At 34.6% G+C, this 21,116-nt stretch overlaps 1 protein-coding gene across 3 annotated transcripts in view; it reads right to left on the reverse strand.

Annotated features, from left to right (window-relative positions):
• Positions 1-6,811: 6,811 nt before the first annotated feature.
• The window catches only part of LOC144964937 (zinc finger MYND domain-containing protein 15-like), a 17,040-nt gene continuing 2,735 nt past the window's right edge, over positions 6,812-21,116 (reverse strand). For all 3 annotated transcript variants that reach the window (XM_078899738.1, XM_078899739.1, XM_078899737.1), the window contains exons 3-10: positions 19,931-20,135; positions 17,980-18,144; positions 17,381-17,526; positions 15,042-15,191; positions 10,145-10,354; positions 9,467-9,561; positions 8,642-8,816; positions 6,812-7,747 (exon numbers count right to left, since the gene is read on the reverse strand). In XM_078899738.1, the coding sequence (XP_078755864.1) occupies positions 7,458-7,747; positions 8,642-8,816; positions 9,467-9,561; positions 10,145-10,354; positions 15,042-15,191; positions 17,381-17,526; positions 17,980-18,144; positions 19,931-20,135 (1,436 nt within the window). In that variant the 3' untranslated portion in view covers positions 6,812-7,457. The remainder of the gene's footprint in view (positions 7,748-8,641; positions 8,817-9,466; positions 9,562-10,144; positions 10,355-15,041; positions 15,192-17,380; positions 17,527-17,979; positions 18,145-19,930; positions 20,136-21,116) is intronic.

The raw sequence follows: 21,116 nt of genomic DNA on the forward strand, positions 1-21,116 counted from the left end.
ACATAGAATTGATTTTTCTTCTCTATTTCAAGAATGAATTGATAAGATTAGTCCTTCAGAGCTATAAATCCCTTGAAGTCAGAGTGTATCTGGTTCCTGTTGCGTTAATAAACTGACAGCAACAATTGCTTTCTACCCTTTGAGTGGACATATATCTCTTGCAAATACTTCATAATATAAGAGAACATAAGAAAAACAAAACATTGACTGAACCCTGGATAATAATCTTTTTGCTTTGGAATCATGGGTCACCCCAGTGAAATATCTTTTCCTGAATTTTTAATGTGATTATAGGGCTTTGTCTTTTCTTTGTCATCCGGCATTGTGGATATGGTTGACACTATTAAAATTCGAAAACAAATTCTTGAGATTTTAGGTTGGCTTGTGCATAACTTTGTATTGTGGTCATACTTGTTTTCCTATTTGTTGTGCGTTTCTTTTCTTTTAAAACAAAAACAACAACTTTCTTCTTCATTCTAAGGCATGTTTTATAGATTGCATTTTGGTTTTATATTTTAAGCATTTTTCCAAGATTATGTTTGCTGATAATGTTTTTTGGCATTGATTGGACATGAACTGTCACATAATTATATTTTTAAAAAATGAGATGGCTATTTGTATGGTACTTAAAGAATGATCGAACAATCTGATACCTTTTCTGGTTCTTTCGTTTTAAGAACATAGCCTACCTACACTTTAATTTTGAATTGTGTTTGTTGTACGAAACTGCTAAAGTATGATTGCTGCTGGATTCAAATTATCTCAGATTAGTCATTTGACACTTGCCTTTATCATTAGATGTACCTGCAGAAGAACCTCAGTATAACAGGTCCAGATATAACAGGAACCTGGTCATGACAAGGATTTTTTCTCCCTCTTTGCCTTTAGTAAAATTCATCAGCTATGCCAGGGACTTTTAAGAGCCTAACTGGTTATAACAGTAGGGATGCAGATTTCCACTCAATATCTCCAAATACAATGCAATAGCCCACACTACGGTCGGGTAAACTTGCTGCTAAAGACAACCGAGAACTAGTGTGTGTGTGTGTATCCTAATTACTACTATACTACAAAAATTTCAGTGTAACGTGGGCCTTGCCGCAGGCAGACAGTGCGTAGCACAAAACACATACACACATCAGTCAGTTTGAAAGTGAGGGAGAGAATTGGTCATTTCTGCCGTTTGGGTTGTTTCCCTTGAAATTCGGCTATATCAAGACTCGACTATAACAGGGGTTTTAGCCTGGTTCCACCATCACTGTTATATTGAGTTTCCACTGTATGTCTCGTTTTGTGAAATACTTTTCTTAAGTTGGAAGTAAGTGGGAAAAAAATGGAACACAAAAAATTTTGGTCTACCATCTTTTGACTTTTACTTCATCTTTCTTTTAAATATATCCCTCATGCAACCCTAAAAGTGTTGCAATTGGCTTAAAAATCTGTGAACAAACTCGTGAATTTTTATTTTAATCAGTGGAAATGGAAACCTATGGTGACGTTGATAGAATCACAATGTAGAATGATATGCACATCAATTGACTTTGAATACATCTTCTTTTCAATATTGTGTCAAATTCAAATATCATCTTCATACCTTCTCTTTAAAAGAAAACAAACCCCAACAAATGTCTTTATATACTGATTTATGTCCAATGTTATTTTTTATCAAAATGTTCGTTGTTTTATTTTATTATCTGTATATGATTGATTATAATCATTTTGTCTGGGTGGGGTTCCTGACATCCCATATTAGGCAGGGAGGTACTTACTGTGTCTTCTATCTCTCTATGTTTTTTATCACTTTCTGTCTTTGTCTTGGAATGAGATTGCTTGGTTTTGTCCCGGACCTGGCCGGACACACTGACTGGGCAGGAAACAGTCAAATGTATAGTTAGAATTTTAAGAGATGATATATTTTGTCTTGTAAATAATATCTCTGTTCTGCACTGTATTATTTTTGTTTTACATATGATTTGTAAACATTTGAGTGTGTTCCTTTTAGTAGGGACCTGTGCTTGTGTTAGGATAAGACATTTAGGTAATCTCAAACTGAGTACACTGATGATGTGCTTTTGGAATCTACATCTGTTCCCTATTTAAACCAATTCCCCATTGTCTTACTTTTTCATGGGTGCTTTGTAATTCTAGAACTTTTTACTATCCCATTTTCTTGCTTTTTACTGGCGCTGATATGACCTTAAGTAAAACAAAACACAAAAAATAATCATTTTGCGCAAATATTTTTCAAATTATTTTTGCTGTTGGTGGAATTTCCCATAAGGGGGGAACATTACATCTTGGCTGATGAATTCTTCATCTATCCATAGTAATGCTGTCTCTTCTACTCCCTAATATCTTTTGTCCTCTCTATGTAACATAGTGTGTTTGTTCAGAAATGGGACCATTTGGTTTCACTGGGCCATGTTTTGAGTCTTTTGCCAAGAGGGAAACATAGATTTTTAAATGTTTTTTTTTTGGGGGGAAATATTTTATTTCCTTGTAAATCATCTCTCCTTAATTATATATTTTGTTATTGTTAGTTTTTTCAACACATCTCTTATGGTACAATTTGAGTGGAAGCTCTTGGCAGAGATCATGTGACCGTCTCAGTGTGGGATACGGTTTCAGACTAGCTTCAATGATACAATTGGTTTAGTTTTTTGTATGTTTTTTTATTATCAATTTCTGATCTCTCTAGAACAAGTCCCCTTTGTCCTAGCTTTTGTCTTCCCACAGCGTCTTCTATCCCCTTATGTTTTTGGGTGGGGTTTTCTGGCCTCCCATAGTGGGTGGGGAGGTACTTACTGCATCTTCTTCTATCCCCCTTTATCTGTTGTCTTGTCTTGGAATGAGATCACTTGGTTTTGCCCTGACCGGATACCCTGGTTATGAGGGAAACAGTCAAATGAATAGTTAAGAGTTTTGGGAGATTATATTGTTTGCTTGTAAATCATCTCTGTTATGCAGTATTATTTTTTGTTTTACATTTATAATTAATGATTTATAAACAGTCGAGTGTTTTCCTCTTAGTTGGGAGCTGTGCTTATGTCAGGATGAGACATTTAGGTGTCTCAAACTAAGAAGTACACTGATAGTATGCTCCCTATTTCAACCAATTTCCCTTTCTTATTTTCTCTAGGGTGCTTTAATTGTAATTCCAGAACGTTTTTACTATCCCATTTTCTTCCTTTTTACTGGCACTGTTATGACCTAAAATGTGTTGGAAGCGCCGTAAAACCCTCAAAAACAAAAACTTAGAATGAGATAACTTGATTTTGTCCTGTCCCTGGCTGTAGTCCTTGGCTGGGATGGAAAAGTCAAATTTATAATTCGAATTTTAGGAGATATTTTTTTTCGTTGTAAATCATCTCTCTGTTATGCAATTTTATATTTTTTGTTTGAATTGATATGTAAGCATTTGAGTGTATTCTTCTTAGCGGGATCCTATGCTGGATGAGAGCAGCAACCTGGGTGGGGATCCTGACCTCCCATAGTGGGCAGGGAGGTACATACTGTGTCTTCTATCCCCTTATATCTGTTATCCAACATGCTTTCTGTCTTTGTCTTGGAATGAGATTACTTGGTTTTGTCCTGGCTCTGGCCGGAGTCCTGGCTGGGAGGGAAACAGTCAAATGCATAGTTATTGTTTTGGGAGATGATATTATTTTCCTTGTAAATCATCTCTCTGTTATGTATTTTTATTTTTATTTTGAATGTATAATGTTAGCATTTGAGTGTATTCCTCTTCGTTGGATTTTGTGCTTGTGTCTGGATGAGACTTGTAGGTGATCTCAAACTAAGTACATTGGTGGTATGCTCTTGGAATCTACATCTGATCCCTATATGTTCTCAATTCCCCTTTGTCTTACTTTTTCTTGGGTGCTTTAATTGTAATTCTAGAACTTTTTACTATCCCATTTTCTTCCTTTTTACTGGCGCTGATATAACCTAAATGTGTTGCAAGTGCCGTAAAACCCTTAAAAACAAAAACAAAACACAGAGCAGCAACCCTCTAAATCTGGGTGGGGATCCTGACCTCCCATAGTGGGCAGGGGGGTACATACGATGTCTTCTATCCCCTTATATCTGTTTTCCAACTTGCTTTCTGTCTTTGTCTTGGCATGAGATTACTTGGTTTTGTCCTGGCCCTGGCCGGACTCCTAGATGGGAGGGAAACAGTCAAATGCATAGTTATTGTTTTGGGAGATGATATTTTTTTCCTTGTAAATCATCTCTCTGTAATGTTTTATTGTTATTTTAATGTATAATGTAGGCATTTGAGTGTATTCCTCTTTGTTGGATTTTGTGCTTGTGTCTGGATGAGACTTATAGGTGATCTCAAACTAGGTGCATTGGTGGTATGCTCTTGGAATCTACATCTGATCCCTATTTGTTCCCAGTTCCCCTATGTCTTACTTTTTCTTGGGTGCTTTAATTGTAATTCTAGAACTTTTTACTGTCCCATTTTCTTCCTTTTTACTGGCGCTGATATAACCTAAATGTGTTGCAAGCGCCGTAAAACCCTTAAAAACAAAACAAACAAACCTCTAAATCTAAAAGAATCATACAAATGACTTGAAAGTTCTACAAGCACTGTAACACCCTGCCCTATAAATACAAGAAACAAATTTTTTAAAAAGGATTGTCGTGCAATTCTGCTCAAAATTTGGCTATAGGCAGTGCAATACAAATTAATGTGGTGACATTTCAATATAGACATCACTCCCAAATATCACATTCAATATTTCTGCATTTCCTTATTCCAATGCTGAAAGCTGGAATTCCCCCCAAATCTGTTCTGAGCGGGTGGTTGGATGGGAGCATCACCCTTGAATCATATACCTATGATGTTCGCATGGGTGTACGATCCGATAGTGATGTCGTTTCTTCTTCTCTTTACTAGCCTATCCTGCTTCTTTGGTTTGTGATTGTATTTTTGACAGGGGATATTTTTTTTCCTGTAAATCCTCTGCCTGTTTGTTCTTGGTTATTTATAATTTAGCTTATGATATCTTTAGGTTATGCTTTTGATTGACATTTGTACTATTTTTGTTAGATTGCTTGTTTTTTTGTTTCAGCGGTCTCTCATATAACCTCAATTGTGTTGGAAGAGACCTAAAGCAACAAACAAACAAACAAAAAAAAAAATCTGTTCTGAGATAACTATTCTAATTCTACTCTTTAATTCTGGGTGGGGTTCCCGACCTCCCATAGTGGGCAGGGAAGTACTTGCTGTGTCTTCTATCCCCCTTTATCTGTTTTCCCAATTGCTTTCCGTCTTGGTCATGGAATGAGATTACTTAGTTTTGTCCTGACCCCGTCCGGGGTCCTTGGCTTTGAGGAAAATAGTCGAATGTATAGTTATAGTTTTGGGAGCTAATATTTTTTTCTTTGTAAATCATTTCTCTGGTCTGTTTTGTTACCAACATGTTGTTGTTATAATGTAAACATTTGTGAGTATTCCTCTTAGTGAGATCTTGTGCTTGTTGTGGGTGAGACTTTTAGGTGATCTAAACACTGATAGCGTGCTCTTGGAATCTACATCTGTTCCCTATTTGAACTATTCCCTTTTGTCTTACTTTTTCCTCATGTCCTTTTAAATGTACATCTATAATGTTTTTACTGTCCAATTTTCTTCCTTTTGACTGGCCTAAATGTGTTGCAAGCACAAAAACAAACAAAAAACATACTCTGTAATTGTGTTGTTGACACTGTCATCACTTTCAACACAACCTCAACCGAATTCATTTGTACATAAAGTATGCAGTATATATGTATGAAATATTATCATCATGTTATGGTGTTGTAATAAAGTAGTTTTGATTAATTTGTTTTATTGTTTTCTTGTATTATATACTGGTGCAGTGGAACCTCAGTCTAACAAGTCCGGATATAACAAGCACCCGGTAATAACAGGTCTTTAAAATCCCCATTTTTTCTCCCTCTTTGCCTTTAGTAAAATTCACCAGATATAGCAGGACTTTTAAGAGCTTAATCAAAGGGATCAAAACCCACTCAATGCCTCCAAATAATAATAATAATAATAACGATACAGGGCTGCTTTCATCATATTGGATGGCCTCATGTTGATCACATGAGTAAATTGTTGTTGGAATCTTTTTCTGTTCTTACTTTTGAATTATACACATTGCATTGATCAGTTGAAAATGTCATAATTCTGAGTGGAGTCTTTTGTCCTCTCATTGTGGGCAAGGAGGTACTTACTGTGTCTTTTATCTCCCTATCCTTTTTCCAACTTACTTTCTGTCTTTGTGTTGAAATGAGATTACTCGGTTTTGTCCTGGATCTGGCCAAAATCCTTGGCTGGGAGGGAAATAGTCAAATGTATAGTTATAGTTTGGGGTGATGATATTTTTTCTCCTTGTAAATCATCTCTTTGTTGTGTAGTTATATTTTTTTGCAGGGATGAGACTTTTAGGTAATCTCAAACGAAGTACACCGATAGTGTGCAGTGGAATCCACTTCTGTTCCCTATTTGACTATGCCCTTTATCTTAAATTTTCTCGTGTGCTTTAAATTGTAAATCTAGAATATTTGACTATCCCATTTTCTTCCTTTTTACTGGCGCTGAAATGACCTAAACAAGCGCCATAAAACCCTTGGAAACAAACAAATTCAGAATTCATAATGCTAGAATACTCTGATAACACATCTCTGTGTGAATAGAAGATACACAACAATAACAAACATATCATATCGTCCCCCTGAGCTGCAAAAATGAAGAGCTAGATATTAGCTGCACTGTGCAATAGAATGCTTCTGTCAATAAAAAAAAAGGTTAGATCCAAGCTTGGTCTACTCAAAGAGAGAATTTATTTTTATGAGAAAACATAACAAATTCAAATTGCATATAATTTCTCCTATCCTAACAAAAAGTAATAAACAAAAATGAATAATACAGCTTAAAAAAAAGAACAAAATACCATACACGGAATGTTCTGGGCTCAAAACCCTTCAGTCAACAATAACTCGGATAGACAGCAGAGAAAAAAAAGTTGTGAACCTGAAACGGTCAGTGTTTGGTATTTTTAAAATTTTTTTTGAAGCTGTTATATTCATTTTTGTTTTTTACTTTTTACAATTGAGCTTTAAAAAAAAAGTTGAGCTTTTATATAGCGCAATATCCACTAAACATTGTTCAAAGTGCTTTACAAGAGGTCCTTGACCAACAGCAACCCTTAACATGTAGGACAAGACATGTCGCCTGTTAGGCGATAATACAATTTTTTTTCCAGACAGACAATGCTGTTAACAGTCAGGTATTATTTTACACCTGAGTACGGTGAAAGAATGTGAGTTAAGAGCCTTTTCCAAGGACACAACTATGCGCCGAGCAAGGCTTGAACCCAGGACCTTCTGATCCGAAGGCGAGTGTCATACCACAAGACCACATAGCCGCACGGTTCACAGCTTCCAACAGCTTAGAATCACCATTCTCACAAGAAAGGTGCATTTTCACTTGGGTTTGAATATGGCTTGATATGGGTTACAAAAGCATTACTATAACGTGGTAAATTCTGGTCTGATGTCATCATACGCAATGGACTTCGAAATGGGTTGACAAGTGGGGGAGATAAAATACCAGCTTTACTATTCATGATTGCCTTGGTGCTGAACATGATACAAGCTTCACCATAGTCTGTATAGTAAAGTGGCGTTTTTCTTTTCACAAGAAGCCTGATTGTTTTTATGTAAGAAGTATAAGCCCCTATGCCACCATTGAAACCTGAAAAAAAAAAGAGACAAAAATATCAGGTTAAAGCCATAACGTAAAATAAAATTTAAAAAATTTGACTCTACTATCCTGATTCTGCCAACAGGAAACATATCTGATTAAAACCCTTGGATGTTTAAACACCAGACTGGAATATCATTAGACTATCACCTCTGTGGTATTTCTTACATCTTTAGTTTCTTAGGTTTGTGTTATTTCATTCATTGTTGGAGTAGATATTGTAAAGATTAGCTTACATTCATGATCACTCCATTTCTAGAGGATCACTGTCCATTCGTCATACGTCTGGATTATCATTTTCCCAGCTTTATCGGATTTATTAAACAGATATATTTCACACCTATTTCTATTCTACCCTTTTTTTACCCAGCAAATTTTATGCACAAATTTTATAATCCGCTCAATAGCACTCTTAGCTAGCGAATGCTTCTTTTTGTTTATATTCAAAGATTTTTCTTCTACAGAGAGGAAGTACAGACTAATTTTTAGTAATGTATTTGTTTTTATTGTTTTTTTTTTGTTGTTGGTTGAAGAAGGCTTTTTGTCCGAAATATTCCATGTTTGGTATTTTGTTCTAATTTGAATCTGTTATATTCATTTTTGTTTATTACTTTTTACAGTCCACAGCTTCTAGCAGCTTAGTATCACTTTGATTTATGGAAACCTGGATAAAGTTCAGCTTCATGGCCTAATGAGTCTGAAGGACTACTTAAAAGTGGAGATCTCTTAAAGATAAATTCTCTTTAGATTCTACCATTATCATTCTTTATTTTACTGGTACTGAAATGACCTTAAAGTGTTGTGAGTGCTGTAAAAATGCCTAGAGACAAACAACTTGTTCTCACTTCATTGTCATACCCCATAATAATTAAAAACATTACTCACAAACTGCAAGACTGGGAGAAGGAATGCCATCAAGATTGGTCTTGTGATAGAGTCCCTTATGGATATGAAAATTCAAGTTTTCTTTTTTAAACTTTTCGCCATGGTAACTCTCATCAAAATTGTTACCAAAGAGATGAATGTCCAAGGTGACGGGAGTAAGCAAACGTGCACATTCCTAAAAATAAATAATGACAAAAATTAAAAAACAAAAACAACAAATGAAAAACAAAAAAAAACCCAACAACAACAAAACATTTTAAAAACAAATAATAAAAGAACAAAACAAATGTTAATATAGTAGGTACCGAAGCTCTCATGAAACTAGATTTATAATTCATAAGGCTGAAATGCACAAAGTATCACACAATAAATGAATAGCAGTAGTGGTAAGGGGGTTTTAACACTCGAATGATTGAGCTGGTTAAAAGAACTAACTTTTATTACAAGTCAACACCCAAAGGTGGTGCCATTTTTAAAAATTTTTTCTTTGTCTTTGTTACCAAATCTTCGATGAAATAAACAGTTACAGAAGTAATTCGACTTTAAATCAACTAAAGGCTGACATCAAGAAAGAGGAAAAATTAACCAGTTAACTCTAGAAAGACATGTATTTAAATATTTGACCAGAAAACTTGTTCTTTAAATACCAATCGATTTAAATGCCCTTCATCTTGGCAAAAACTCTCAAACCTGGGACCTCTCATTGAAAGACTGGATCCCATATTATTTTTGAAATGAGGAATCAAATTAAATTTAAGTATGGCTTTTCTACTGATCTTAATTTAATGAAAACTAAGATATTTTAAAGGAAATATATCTACTTACCAAAAATGGATGAAACATTTTCACCTCTTCTTCTGCACCGATCACATGAACACAGACATAATAAGATTGCTGCATCCTGTAGAATGTTTCGGCAACTGATGATAAAAAACCCAACAAAAACTTGAGGCCTAGCTTAAACATAATGGCTATGGTATGGAAAGTGGTAAATAACGACTTCATAATCTAATTGATTTCATATTAATAGAGTGACCACATGGTTGCCTGAACAACTTATTCAGACTTAATATAAAGAATTAAAATCCAAACACAAGTAGCTTTCACAATGATAATGCAACAAATAAAGCCATTACTATTACATTATTCCTCTAGCTTGAAACTCATTCATTATTCACCCTTTTTAGAGCTCGAGTCAGATTTAAAAAAACAACAAAAAAACAAACAATTTTTTTCTAAAAACAAAAGCAAATTGAATTTTTAAAAAAACAACAACAAAACAACTAACAAACAAATAACAAAACACTTAATGTTTTTTAAAGCCTTAATATATGTTATGAAACAAGTCTAAAAACGAGATATTCTAAAAGTATCGGGTTGATGCCCTATAAAGGAAATGCCATCACTTTACAAATTCAATATTGGCAATTAAAATGAATTGGCTTACGAAAACAATGATTGTAAAAGTCAAAGAATAAGCTTACAATTCCATTCAAAACTCACAATCTTTGGATAAAAGCTGGCTTATGATGTAGTAAAGTGTTAATGGGAAGTGGAGCAGCACAGAAATAAGGGAATTTTGAGGAAATCCTCTCAGTGAATAATAATCCTTCCATCCGCTCAAAGGTTTGTCAAGAGGTGGAGGATGACTTTCAAGTAAAGTGGAATCTTCTTCAATACTTGAGAAACCGTCAAATCGTCTATCTGTTATTTCTTGGAAAAAAAGGTAGATATGGGAAATTTAAAGTTCCTATAGGTCAATCAATAATAATTTTGCAATCTTAATATGTTTGTGAAAGTGACTAGTAATCTTTTAAAAACCCATAAAAACATCACTAGACTTAAATCTTAACAGCTGGAACTGATAAAAAATCTTATATATGCAATGAAAGTCATATTTCTCTGAATTAACAAAGAAACCATGATCACTATATGAACAGACAACTTCTTGAGAGTAATTGGAAACTAAGTTCAGATCATGCACAAATGACCCTAGCAAGTAATATGTTAATAATAATTTGAAACATTAGGATAAGAATCAAAACAAAATATAAATCATTGCATAAAGTCGAATGGTATTCAAAACGTTTCAGCTTTTAAATTAAGTAAAATTATTATACGTGGCAAAATATTATGGAAATGTCTGATTTGTCATCAGATAAGAAGTCTAATAGAAGGATTTTATCAGAAGATTTACAATCAAGACTTCAGTATACATGAAAAAAAAAAGAGACCAGGTCAAAAACTAAACCGAAATAGATCCCATGGAAAATTCTCTCAGTGTATCCAGGCTGAAATTCCTAAATGACTCATCTACACTCCAACTCATACTCAGCCTTTGTCCAGCTGGTCCATTCTACTGAATTAAAAAAAAAAAAGAATATCACTTTGATTTTGGCTCGTTTTCGCTTGGAGAAAGAGTTGGTCCAGGCAAAACCTAATAGCTCATTCAGTACAAGGGCAAAAAGCTCAATGGAAGGGAACTACAGATCAGGTGGATGGAATGACAGCAAGAAATGTCCTCCCTGACACAGAAGGGGAGACTGGTGGGAGCATCTGATGGAGAGAAAGATAAAGTGAGTAAATGTGACTCATATATAAAGGAAAACACAAAACAAACGACGTTTCGACCTTTGGCCTTTTCCGAGTAAACACGTAATATATATATATATATATATATATATATATATATATATATATATTAGATTGTCATAATAGTTGAAACATTATAGGTAAAAATAAGTGTGTGTGAGTGTGCGTGTGCGTGCCTATATATAAATATATATATATATATATATATATATATATATATGTGTGTGTGTGTGTGTGTGTGTGTGCAAGGGAAGAGAGAGAGAGAGAGAGAGAGAGAGAGAGAGAGAGAGAGAGAGAGAGAGAGAGAGAGAGAGAGAGAGAGAGAGACAGAGACAGAGAGAGAGAGAGAGAGAGAGAGAGAATGAGATAAAAACTAAAGAAAATCAAGAATAAGAAATCGAGGGGGTAGGGGGTAGAAAGGCAGAAGCTCCACTACTGGTTCGTCCCTACCTCCCTATAGTCCATAATGACCTGTGGATTTTCCAGTATAGCCGGAGGAATCATGGGTATTTTCATAGAACTGGAAGTAAGCAGCTATATCATCATCATCTTCATCATTATAATAATAATCATCATCATCGTCATTTCGTCGTCGTCGTCATCATCCTCATCATTATCATCATTATTATTATTATTATTATGATTATTATAATTATTATTATTATTATTATTTATTATTATTATTACTACTTTTATTATTATTATTATTATTATTATTATTATTATTATTATTATTATTATTATTATTATTATTATTATTATTATTATTATTATTATTATTATTATTATTATTATTTTATTATCAATTCATATATTTATTTATTTATTTTTTAATCAGGAATTCCCATCTCTGCTTCTATATTTAATTTTGATCAGCACCAAATTTTACTGTAACAGAATACTTAGTTTTTTATTCACACCTAACTTGACTACATAATTTGCCTTTCAACTTATTATTATCCTATTTCGCCCTATAGAGTAGATTCAGGTCAAACTGGACACGGGTCAAACCGGACGCTACCCGACTCCATGTCTAATTTCCTTTTGTTTTTTGTTTTTTCCCGGTGCATATTTCTAGTAACTAAGCAGACGTCTCGTGTGACGTTTTACTCGCCGTTTCAATGAGTGCAATCTAGGAAAAGTCAAAGAATCGTGTTTACATCAAGATATTTCTCACAAAACGTAAGTATCCCGTTCTTTGTTATGGGTTGCAAGGTGTGGAAGGAAGTTGCTATTTGAGCTATTTATACGTCTTTATTAAGGAGTTTCGGCTCAACCACTGCACTACATGCTATTTTAGGATCGTTTGATTGTGGTTAGATCGTCTGATGATGTTCGGTTTTCATTTTAGCTCCAGTGGGGGGGGGGGGGGGGGTGTGTGTGGCCGGTTTGACCAAAGAAAATTTAAACGATACAGGTGAAACCGGCCGGGTTGATTAAGTTGTTTATTATTATTCTAGACGTCTATAATATTATTTGTTGCAATGCTTTCCTTGTATTTCTGCTGACCGGTCTATGTTTATTATGATAATTATTATTATTATAAAATTAGGGAGGCCTTCCGAAAGCGTCTACACCACCAGTATTATAATGTTTTGGGAGGGGGAAAACTTTTTTTTATAATGTTCTGGTAGGGGGTTTGGGAGGGGGGAAACTTTAAAAATAAAACTTTTCCCCCTCCCAAACCCTCTACTAGAACATTATAAAAAAATACTGGGGTTGTAGGAGCTTTCGGAAGGCCTCCCTAAAATTATATTATGTTCACCATTGTAAAGGAAAATTTACATTGTTAGACTAGCCAGTCTATGAAAATGAAGTTCAAATATCTAAATAAAGTTAATTTTTTCAATTGTTACAGGCACCAAGATGCCGCGATCAAAGTATACTGAAAAGTGTGGATGCTGCACTTGATGCCATCCGCACCAAAAATCTGTCATTCTGCCAGGCCGCTGCGACCTACTCTGTCCCGAAATCAACCCTGATTGACAAGATGGCTGGAAAATACCCCGTCCATACAGTGTTGGCCGCAGAGGAGGAGAAGAAACTAGTCAAGTGGATGGTGGCCTGTGCCAGGGCAGGTGAAGGGAAGGACAGGGAGCAGCTGTGCCTGGAGGTGCAGAGAATAATGAATGCTGAAGGCAGAGAGACCCCCTTCAAAAACAACAAGCCAGGATATTACTGGTACAAAGCATTCATGGAGAGACACAAGGGGGAGGTGCGGGAGAGAAAAGCGATGTCCCTTGGGGAACAACGCGCCCAGGTATCATAAGGAATGATTCGTGGGTGGTTCCACACCATGCGGACATCGCTAATGTCAAATGGCATTGACATTACCAAGGTCCCCCCCCAGCAACGTCTTCAATTGTGACGAGACTGGCTTCCCTTTCTACCTTGGAGGTTCAGTCATCATTGCCGACATTTCTTCCAAGCACCCCTATCAAGTCGGCTCCGATAACAAAACATTGTGCAAGTGACATGTTGCATTATGATTATGTACCCTATTAATTGTTTTGAATAAATTATTTTTGTCTTTCTCTGTTAAAAATGAACATAAACGGGTTTATTTATCTATCTAGACGTCTAGATCTAGTCTAGCTACTTATGAAAATATATGGCAGTCGTCTTGGGTGAAGGAAACATTCTGCCAATTTATTTCCTTCAAAGTCCTTGGAATGCTGGAATCGAACCCTAAATTGACCAATGACCCGGCAGATATTTTACCAACTGAGCCTATGGATCTGCTGTAACTGTTTATGAACTGAAAACTATTAAAAAAACAAAAGGAAACAGTGTTTTTCAACATCCGTGAAGGGTGTCCAGTTTGCCCAAGTTGGGTGGCCGGTTGGACCCATAAGTGTCCGGTAGTACCAAAATGTCACGAATAACATTTTGCACGGAGAACATGGATAAGACTGCTTAAGGTGCAAAATCGGCTGGTTCACCTGAAACCGGCCACTTGGGCATTACATTTTACAACATCACTATACAGCATTGGTCTTATTTCTGGCCAGCAGTCTTCCATTCTCTGAGACGACCACAGATAAGGCTTGTGTGGCCGGTAAGCCTGAATCTACTCTACCATATGTTATGTTATGTTATTAATATTATCATCATCATCAGTTTTATTTTTACTATTATTATTTTTACTATTATTATTATTATTTTAAATATTATTATTATTATTATTATATTATTATTATTATTATTATTATTATTATTATTATTATTATTGTTATTATTATCATTAGTATTATCATTAGTATTATTATTATTATTATTATTATTATTATTATTATTATTATTATTATTATTATCATTTCATATATTTATTTATTTTTAAATCAGGAATTCCCGTCTCTGCTTCTATATTTAATTTTGATCAGCACCAAATTGAACTTTAACAAAATACTTATTTTTCTATTCACACCCAACTTGACTACATAATTTGCCTTTCAACTTAATCTAGAAGGATTTCAAAGCTAAGTTTACTATCTGTCTCTCTCTCTCTCTTTCTCTTCCCTTGCACGCACATACACATACACACATATATACACACACACATTTTTAACTATAATGTTTCAACTATTATGACAATCTAATATATACATATTTCGTGTTTATTAGAAAAAGGCCAAAGGCCAAAACGTCGTTTATTTTGTATTGTTCCCTTATATATGAATCACATTTAATCACTTTATCTTTCTCTCCATCTTAATGGCTCATTTAGGCACCTCTAGTTTTTGGGAGCATCTACAATACTGTGTGAAATAGTACTTGTATTATAAGAAGTGAAAATCATTAGTATTACCTTGATAACTTTGATTGTCTGAACTCTTGCTACAGACAGATTCATTTTCAGGGTGTTCATATTTTAATAGCCCGAGAGCCGGTCCATCAATTCCACATTTGTTAAGAAAATCTTTCATCATTAGCTCATGGAAATCTCTTCCTGTAGTCTCTTGAAATACATAAGACGTGAGAAAAAAAAAGTAAAAACATCCTTAGATAATATCTTAAAGATTATCATCTTTTTAAAATAAATAAATAATTTTATCAATAATGGAATAACTCATCATGTACACAGTGCACAATTTTAAGAGATTTTTAAGGATTTAAAAAATAATAAGGTAACTAATATTTAGAAGAGTCCAGCGGTCTCAATAAATAAATAAATTTCAAATAAAGCAAAAAAAAGTCTTTCTAGTAATGCAGTGGCATTGAATGTATAGTTTAATTTGAAAAAAAAATAATACAAACAAAATGAAACCCATACTCTGAATATTACACTATTAACACCAGAAGCTTAATTCTTCTCATTATAATCATATCAAAGAGAAACAATGCTCAGACACCTAATATTTAGAGGTTTTTGTTAGAATGAAAAGTATCTTTTAAATATATTCACATGATCTCTGTAACCTCTCAAATAAATTCAAAGTTTGACGAAATTTGAGGTAATGCATAATACTGGCTAATATCCGGGAAAGGTGCTTTATTTGGTTAAAACGAACTTAGCCGAATTTGATATTACATTTATCTGGATAAAAACACAATCAAGATTGGCAAACAAATTAATTGAAACCAAACTATATATTAATCAGGATAATTCAAATTAAATTGATATATACAATATCAAAACATATGTGATTTATTGCTTCTTTTCAACAGCCTTTCTGTTAACAGAGTAAATAAGTTAAGAACTTGTCCACAGTTGCATTGCATTATCAATCACATAAGTTAACTCCAGTTGAGACAGTTCCTCATTCGAATTTGTCGGGCATATTTTATTGTTTGATTGTTTCTTAAGTAACTAGAGTGAGATAAATGAAAGATGAGATATATTACGAGAGATAAAAGTTAAAACATGAAAAATAGAATCACAGCTCACATAAGTCATGTCATACATTTAATCTAAGCTATACAGATAATAAGAAATATGAAAGAGACATCATGGACAATTGCCATTTTCTTTACCACCCTCTGGTTTCAAAGTCTATTTTTAAACATCTTAATTGAGTGAGTTATATTAACAGTAATGGGCTTGTGAAAACACAGCGTGATCCTTTAAATATTTTGTGAAATTTTGTTAAACAATTTACACAATATCGCATATGGAGAGAGGACTGCCTTTGGTACCATTATATCCATTTATATTGTATAGAGTACAGCTCGCGTACAACAGCCTCAGTTGCAATGGAAGCTCGGCTACAATGGGAAATTTTTAAATCCCCGTTCAACGGCCTATATAATTCATATAAATCACACATGGCTCTAACAGGGAAATATTTCTTGGAACATGGCTACAACAGGGGTGTGAGTTGCAAGTTTAGTACCCAGTTGAGAAAAGCTACGTACTCAAGAAGAAAAGAGAAAAGCACACACGGCACACATAACTTATAGGGAATGGAGATGGGGTGGTTGTGGGCAAATTATTGTGTGTACTATCGTTGTTTCCATCCACGATGATGCAACAAAAGGCTAGTGAGAGTCATGTGACTGACCTATTGACATCTTGATACACTTAGGCATAGAGTGAGGGATGTGGTTAGGTAACTATGCCCAATGAATAGTGAGATGGTGATGAGCTCTTTGTGAAGCCTGATGCTATGACAGTGCGCTAATTCAGTTTTGAAGTGCACTTAGTGTTTGTCAGTGGCGCAGTTGGAAAGGAGAACGGTAGAATTAACCATTTCATTGTTCCAACCCATCTTGTGTCCTGAAGTGGAAGAAGAGGTGAGGTATGGTATGGGGGTGGTTACAGGAATGGAGGTCACAGTCACGTCGTCTGATTCATTTACTTAGGGAGGTAACTCGAAATGTGTTCCTTGTCTGTATTTTTTACTTCCCTCAGTATTGCTTGTATTGCTTTCCTTTAAATTCCGTATACATGGATATAACGGGACTCAGCTAAAACCTGGATTTTTAGCATTGCTAAAGACGATATCAAATGCCCACTTTTACTTTATTTAAAGACTATCACCATGTTCAGTGAAATAATTTCTTTAGCTGGAGATCACATTACAATGGTAATGTTTGGACAACCCAGTTTGATGGACTACACTACGAACCATTTTTTTTAGCAGAGCAGTATTTAGTATTAACCACATTATGTAACTTGCACGATTTTAATTATGTATCCTGAGCTACCTCCTGCAAAGTCAAAGGGCAGATCAGCAAGTTCAGTCTCTTTGGCCATGAACTCTTTAAACTGTGGACACCAGTCTCTATGTGATTCCTCCAAGTCTTCTCTTTTACACCTCTCACTACAATACAGCACAGCACCACATTTGTTGCTGGAACACAAAGATAGAATGAAATAAAACTGTCATTATTTATTTTAATCAAGTAACCTTGTAGAGAATCATCCACTATAAAAAACAATGTTTTAAAAGTATGTTTATTTACTCTTACAGACTTCTGCCATTTATGAGTTAAAAATTCTGTAAACTTCTATTAAAAATTAGGCAGTTTTAAATGCAATTGCTTGAATTTCTCTTTAGAACCTTCAAGATTCTATATATTTAAATGCTACTACGGGTAAATATTATATAAATTGGGCAGCCTTTGGAATTGTTGCAATGTTATATACTTTTAAAACATGAATTCACTTTTTTTTTAAATTTAAAAACTCAAAAGGGTTTAACTTTTTTGACATGTATCATATGCGTGTCTCAAATCCTATGAAGGGCTCTTGAAAACTTTAAAACCACAATATCCGACACTGTTAGAGGTTAATATTACATTACCATTCATCAAAAAGTGCAGGATTCCCAGATATTCCACATACTGAACACTGCCTGAAGTAAAATATGCTTTTCAGTTCGTTTTGAAGAGCATCCAATTTCTCCTTAGAAACTGATTTACCACAAAATGGAATCCCTACATTATCACTCTGTATTTGGATTGGATGGCTGAAATGGAAAAAAAGAAATACTTTCATGAATATATAAAAATAAAAATACAGTCAAACCGCTTCAAAATAGCCACAACCAATTCAAATGTGTCAGAAATTATGATTTATATTTTTTTTTGGATGTGTGGAGTCTATTCAGGTGAATTAAAAGTAACACGCACACACAAACACACACACATTTACACCCATTCACAAACATACAAACTTAAACAAAACTACTTAAAATGAATGCAATTTGTTAAAGGAACCACAATGTCAAAGTCAAATAGGAGAAAACAATAATTGTGGAGTCCTTCAGAGCATTACACGTGTGGTAGTTTTTCATTGTAATGTTGCAGCGATGAGCACTCTGTGCCCCTTTGCAACTTAAATATCCAGATCCAAAAGTATTTGGAAAAAAAGTAGAGAGAATATTTGCCATCTAGGTGGTATTTTAAGAGAATAGATGAGCTCACCAGTACCAGGAATACAGCATGGGTGAAAGTTAGCGGGAATCAATTTGCCTGAAAAACAGACTGGTGAGGCCAGTTTGCCTGAAAAAGATTCTTATTTAATTTTTTTGCGATCCGTGACTCATCGGTTGAGTGCCAACCTTCCTAGAGTAAAAATTGTATTTAATTCTATGGTCCTAAAAGTTTGTTTTTTCTTAGCAAAAAAAAAATAAATAAAGCATTTAGTCCGCATGATTGAAAAAATTTTTTTTATAAAGGCTAACACCAAACCCAAAGCAAAATAAATTATATTCATCATTTAAACACAAGGCTCAGGAATTGCAATAACAAGGGCTATTACGATTCGAAACACCTCCAAAAAAGTGATCAAGAGAGCCCAACCATGGTACTTGTTTTGATGCTAGTGTTGATGTAGGTTGTGGTAGAGATGATGCTCTAGTGGTCGTGGTGATAATGATGATGATAGTTGTGGCAGTGTCAATGCTATGGTGGTGGTTGTATCAGTGATGACTACTACTACTCCTACTACTATTTTTTGGTTCAAATATAATGCCCACAAATGTAAGATACAAGTTAAATACCCCCAAAATAATCTTAATGCATATTTTTGAACCTACAGCGTTCTTACAGTTCCCCATTTAATAATAATAATTTTTAAAATAGACAAAATATACAAAATATTAAAGAAAAAAAATATAAGTTTAAACAAACAAAATATTTTAAATTTTATTATAAAGGTAAATAACCCATCTATGTTTATTGGCAATACAGTCCTTGATTGAAGGCTTCATTGTCAAAGATGTTGGTTCTATTTTATTTTCACTTGACAAGTTCTATTTAACAAGAATTAGAAGCTTAAATGAGATCTGAGACCATTTGAAGTATAAAATAAGCTTATATGCATAATTCAATGCAAATCTTCAAAAGTGGTGTGAAAGATCATAGTTAGTGAAAACCAGCGTTTAGTAACCAAATGAAAAGATAAATTTAGTACAAAATGTGACCACTGTCAACAAACAAATGTATGACAGAAAAGTGACACGTGTCTGTCACCTTTGAAAGTGTCTAAACAGGATGGTGTAATAATGATAAAGCCGGCAGAGGAGTCGAAATGCCGGTAGGTGATTATTATAATTACTAAAAAAACAGAATTCCGGCATATGCCGGCGAACTTTCACCCATGTAAATTCCAGGAAGGATAAACGCATTGACTTTTTAAACTTACACATCTGTTATTAAAGGAATAGATGTAGTATTCAATGGATCTGGAATAAAATAATCAAAATCCATTTGATACAATCATCATTTTCTTTTGAAAATAAGATTGCCTACCTAGAATCATGTGAAAAGTTTTGGCACAGGAATCTTGGCCTTCGAGATTTCCTCCCATCCAAGGGATATAGGCACCCTAAATACAAAAGCTGTAGTGCTTGGTCCTCATATGATACTTGGGCTGCATCCTCCATGGAAAACTGTATTGTCATTGATTGGGTCGTACCAGTATCTGACAAAACTAATATTCGAAATCTTTCAAGATCTGGAATAGAGACACAATCCCAAAAAATGTAATTCGGAGTTTTTTAATAGTTTTTAATCCTTTTCTTTATTTTTACAAAAACATTTTTTTAAAAATGACAGACATTGACCTAATAATTTTCAATAATCTTAAAATCTGATTATAACATTTTGTCCAGTTAATTCAGATGCCAAATCTCTGATAAGTGACAAATGATGAATCAGCAAAAAGCCTGTAGAGTAGGAAGTCTCAATTTCAAACATTCTCTGCTTTGGCCCTAAATTTGATCACATCAAAATACAACATCTGTCACATTCAGAAGAATATCAATATTCTTATTGGTCAATCGATTGGTTAGGAGAGACTGGAACAAGTCGATTTTATTTTCATACATTTGTGTAAGCATGTCCGTTTTGTTCACCTAGTATGGTTTTTTAAGTTAACACCCCTTGCATATCTATTCCATCACCCAAAATTGATTCAAAGTAAATAGAGAACCAGAAGTAAGTTTCATGATAATATTAAGAAAAATTTTGATGATTATTCATTATTTCAAACTTTAAAAATAGGAAAAGGCAATTCGGACCCCGAGTCTGAAGTGCTTCCCGTGACAATTCGGTCTTCGTAAACACACACACACACTGATGAGTATCTCTAAGTCATTAAAAACAGAATAATCACACACACACACACACACACTCCCCCCCCCCCCCCCCATAGATAACACAGCTCCTAGTAGTCTGTGCCCCCCCCCCCCCCCCCCCAACAACCATTTCCACAACCCAAGAGCCGGCGGCTTTTTCTCTTTGATCTCGATTCACCATGTTCTCCCCTGCGTCCAGCGCCTCTGTCGCTTGTGGGTTGTGGAGATGTTAATGGTTATCCCCATCGTCTACTTATGAGTAGTCGCTGGTTACCCCCCAATCCCATTACCAGTTGATCATGAATTTTCTCTCCATATTCAACCAGTGTTTATTTTATTAATAGGCACCTAGTCCAGTA

The sequence above is a fragment of the Berghia stephanieae genome, chromosome 2 (genome assembly GCF_034508935.2).
Source record: "Berghia stephanieae isolate SIO BIC M18660-M18661 chromosome 2, UCSD_Bste_1.3, whole genome shotgun sequence".
Classification (NCBI taxonomy): domain Eukaryota; kingdom Metazoa; phylum Mollusca; class Gastropoda; order Nudibranchia; family Aeolidiidae; genus Berghia; species Berghia stephanieae.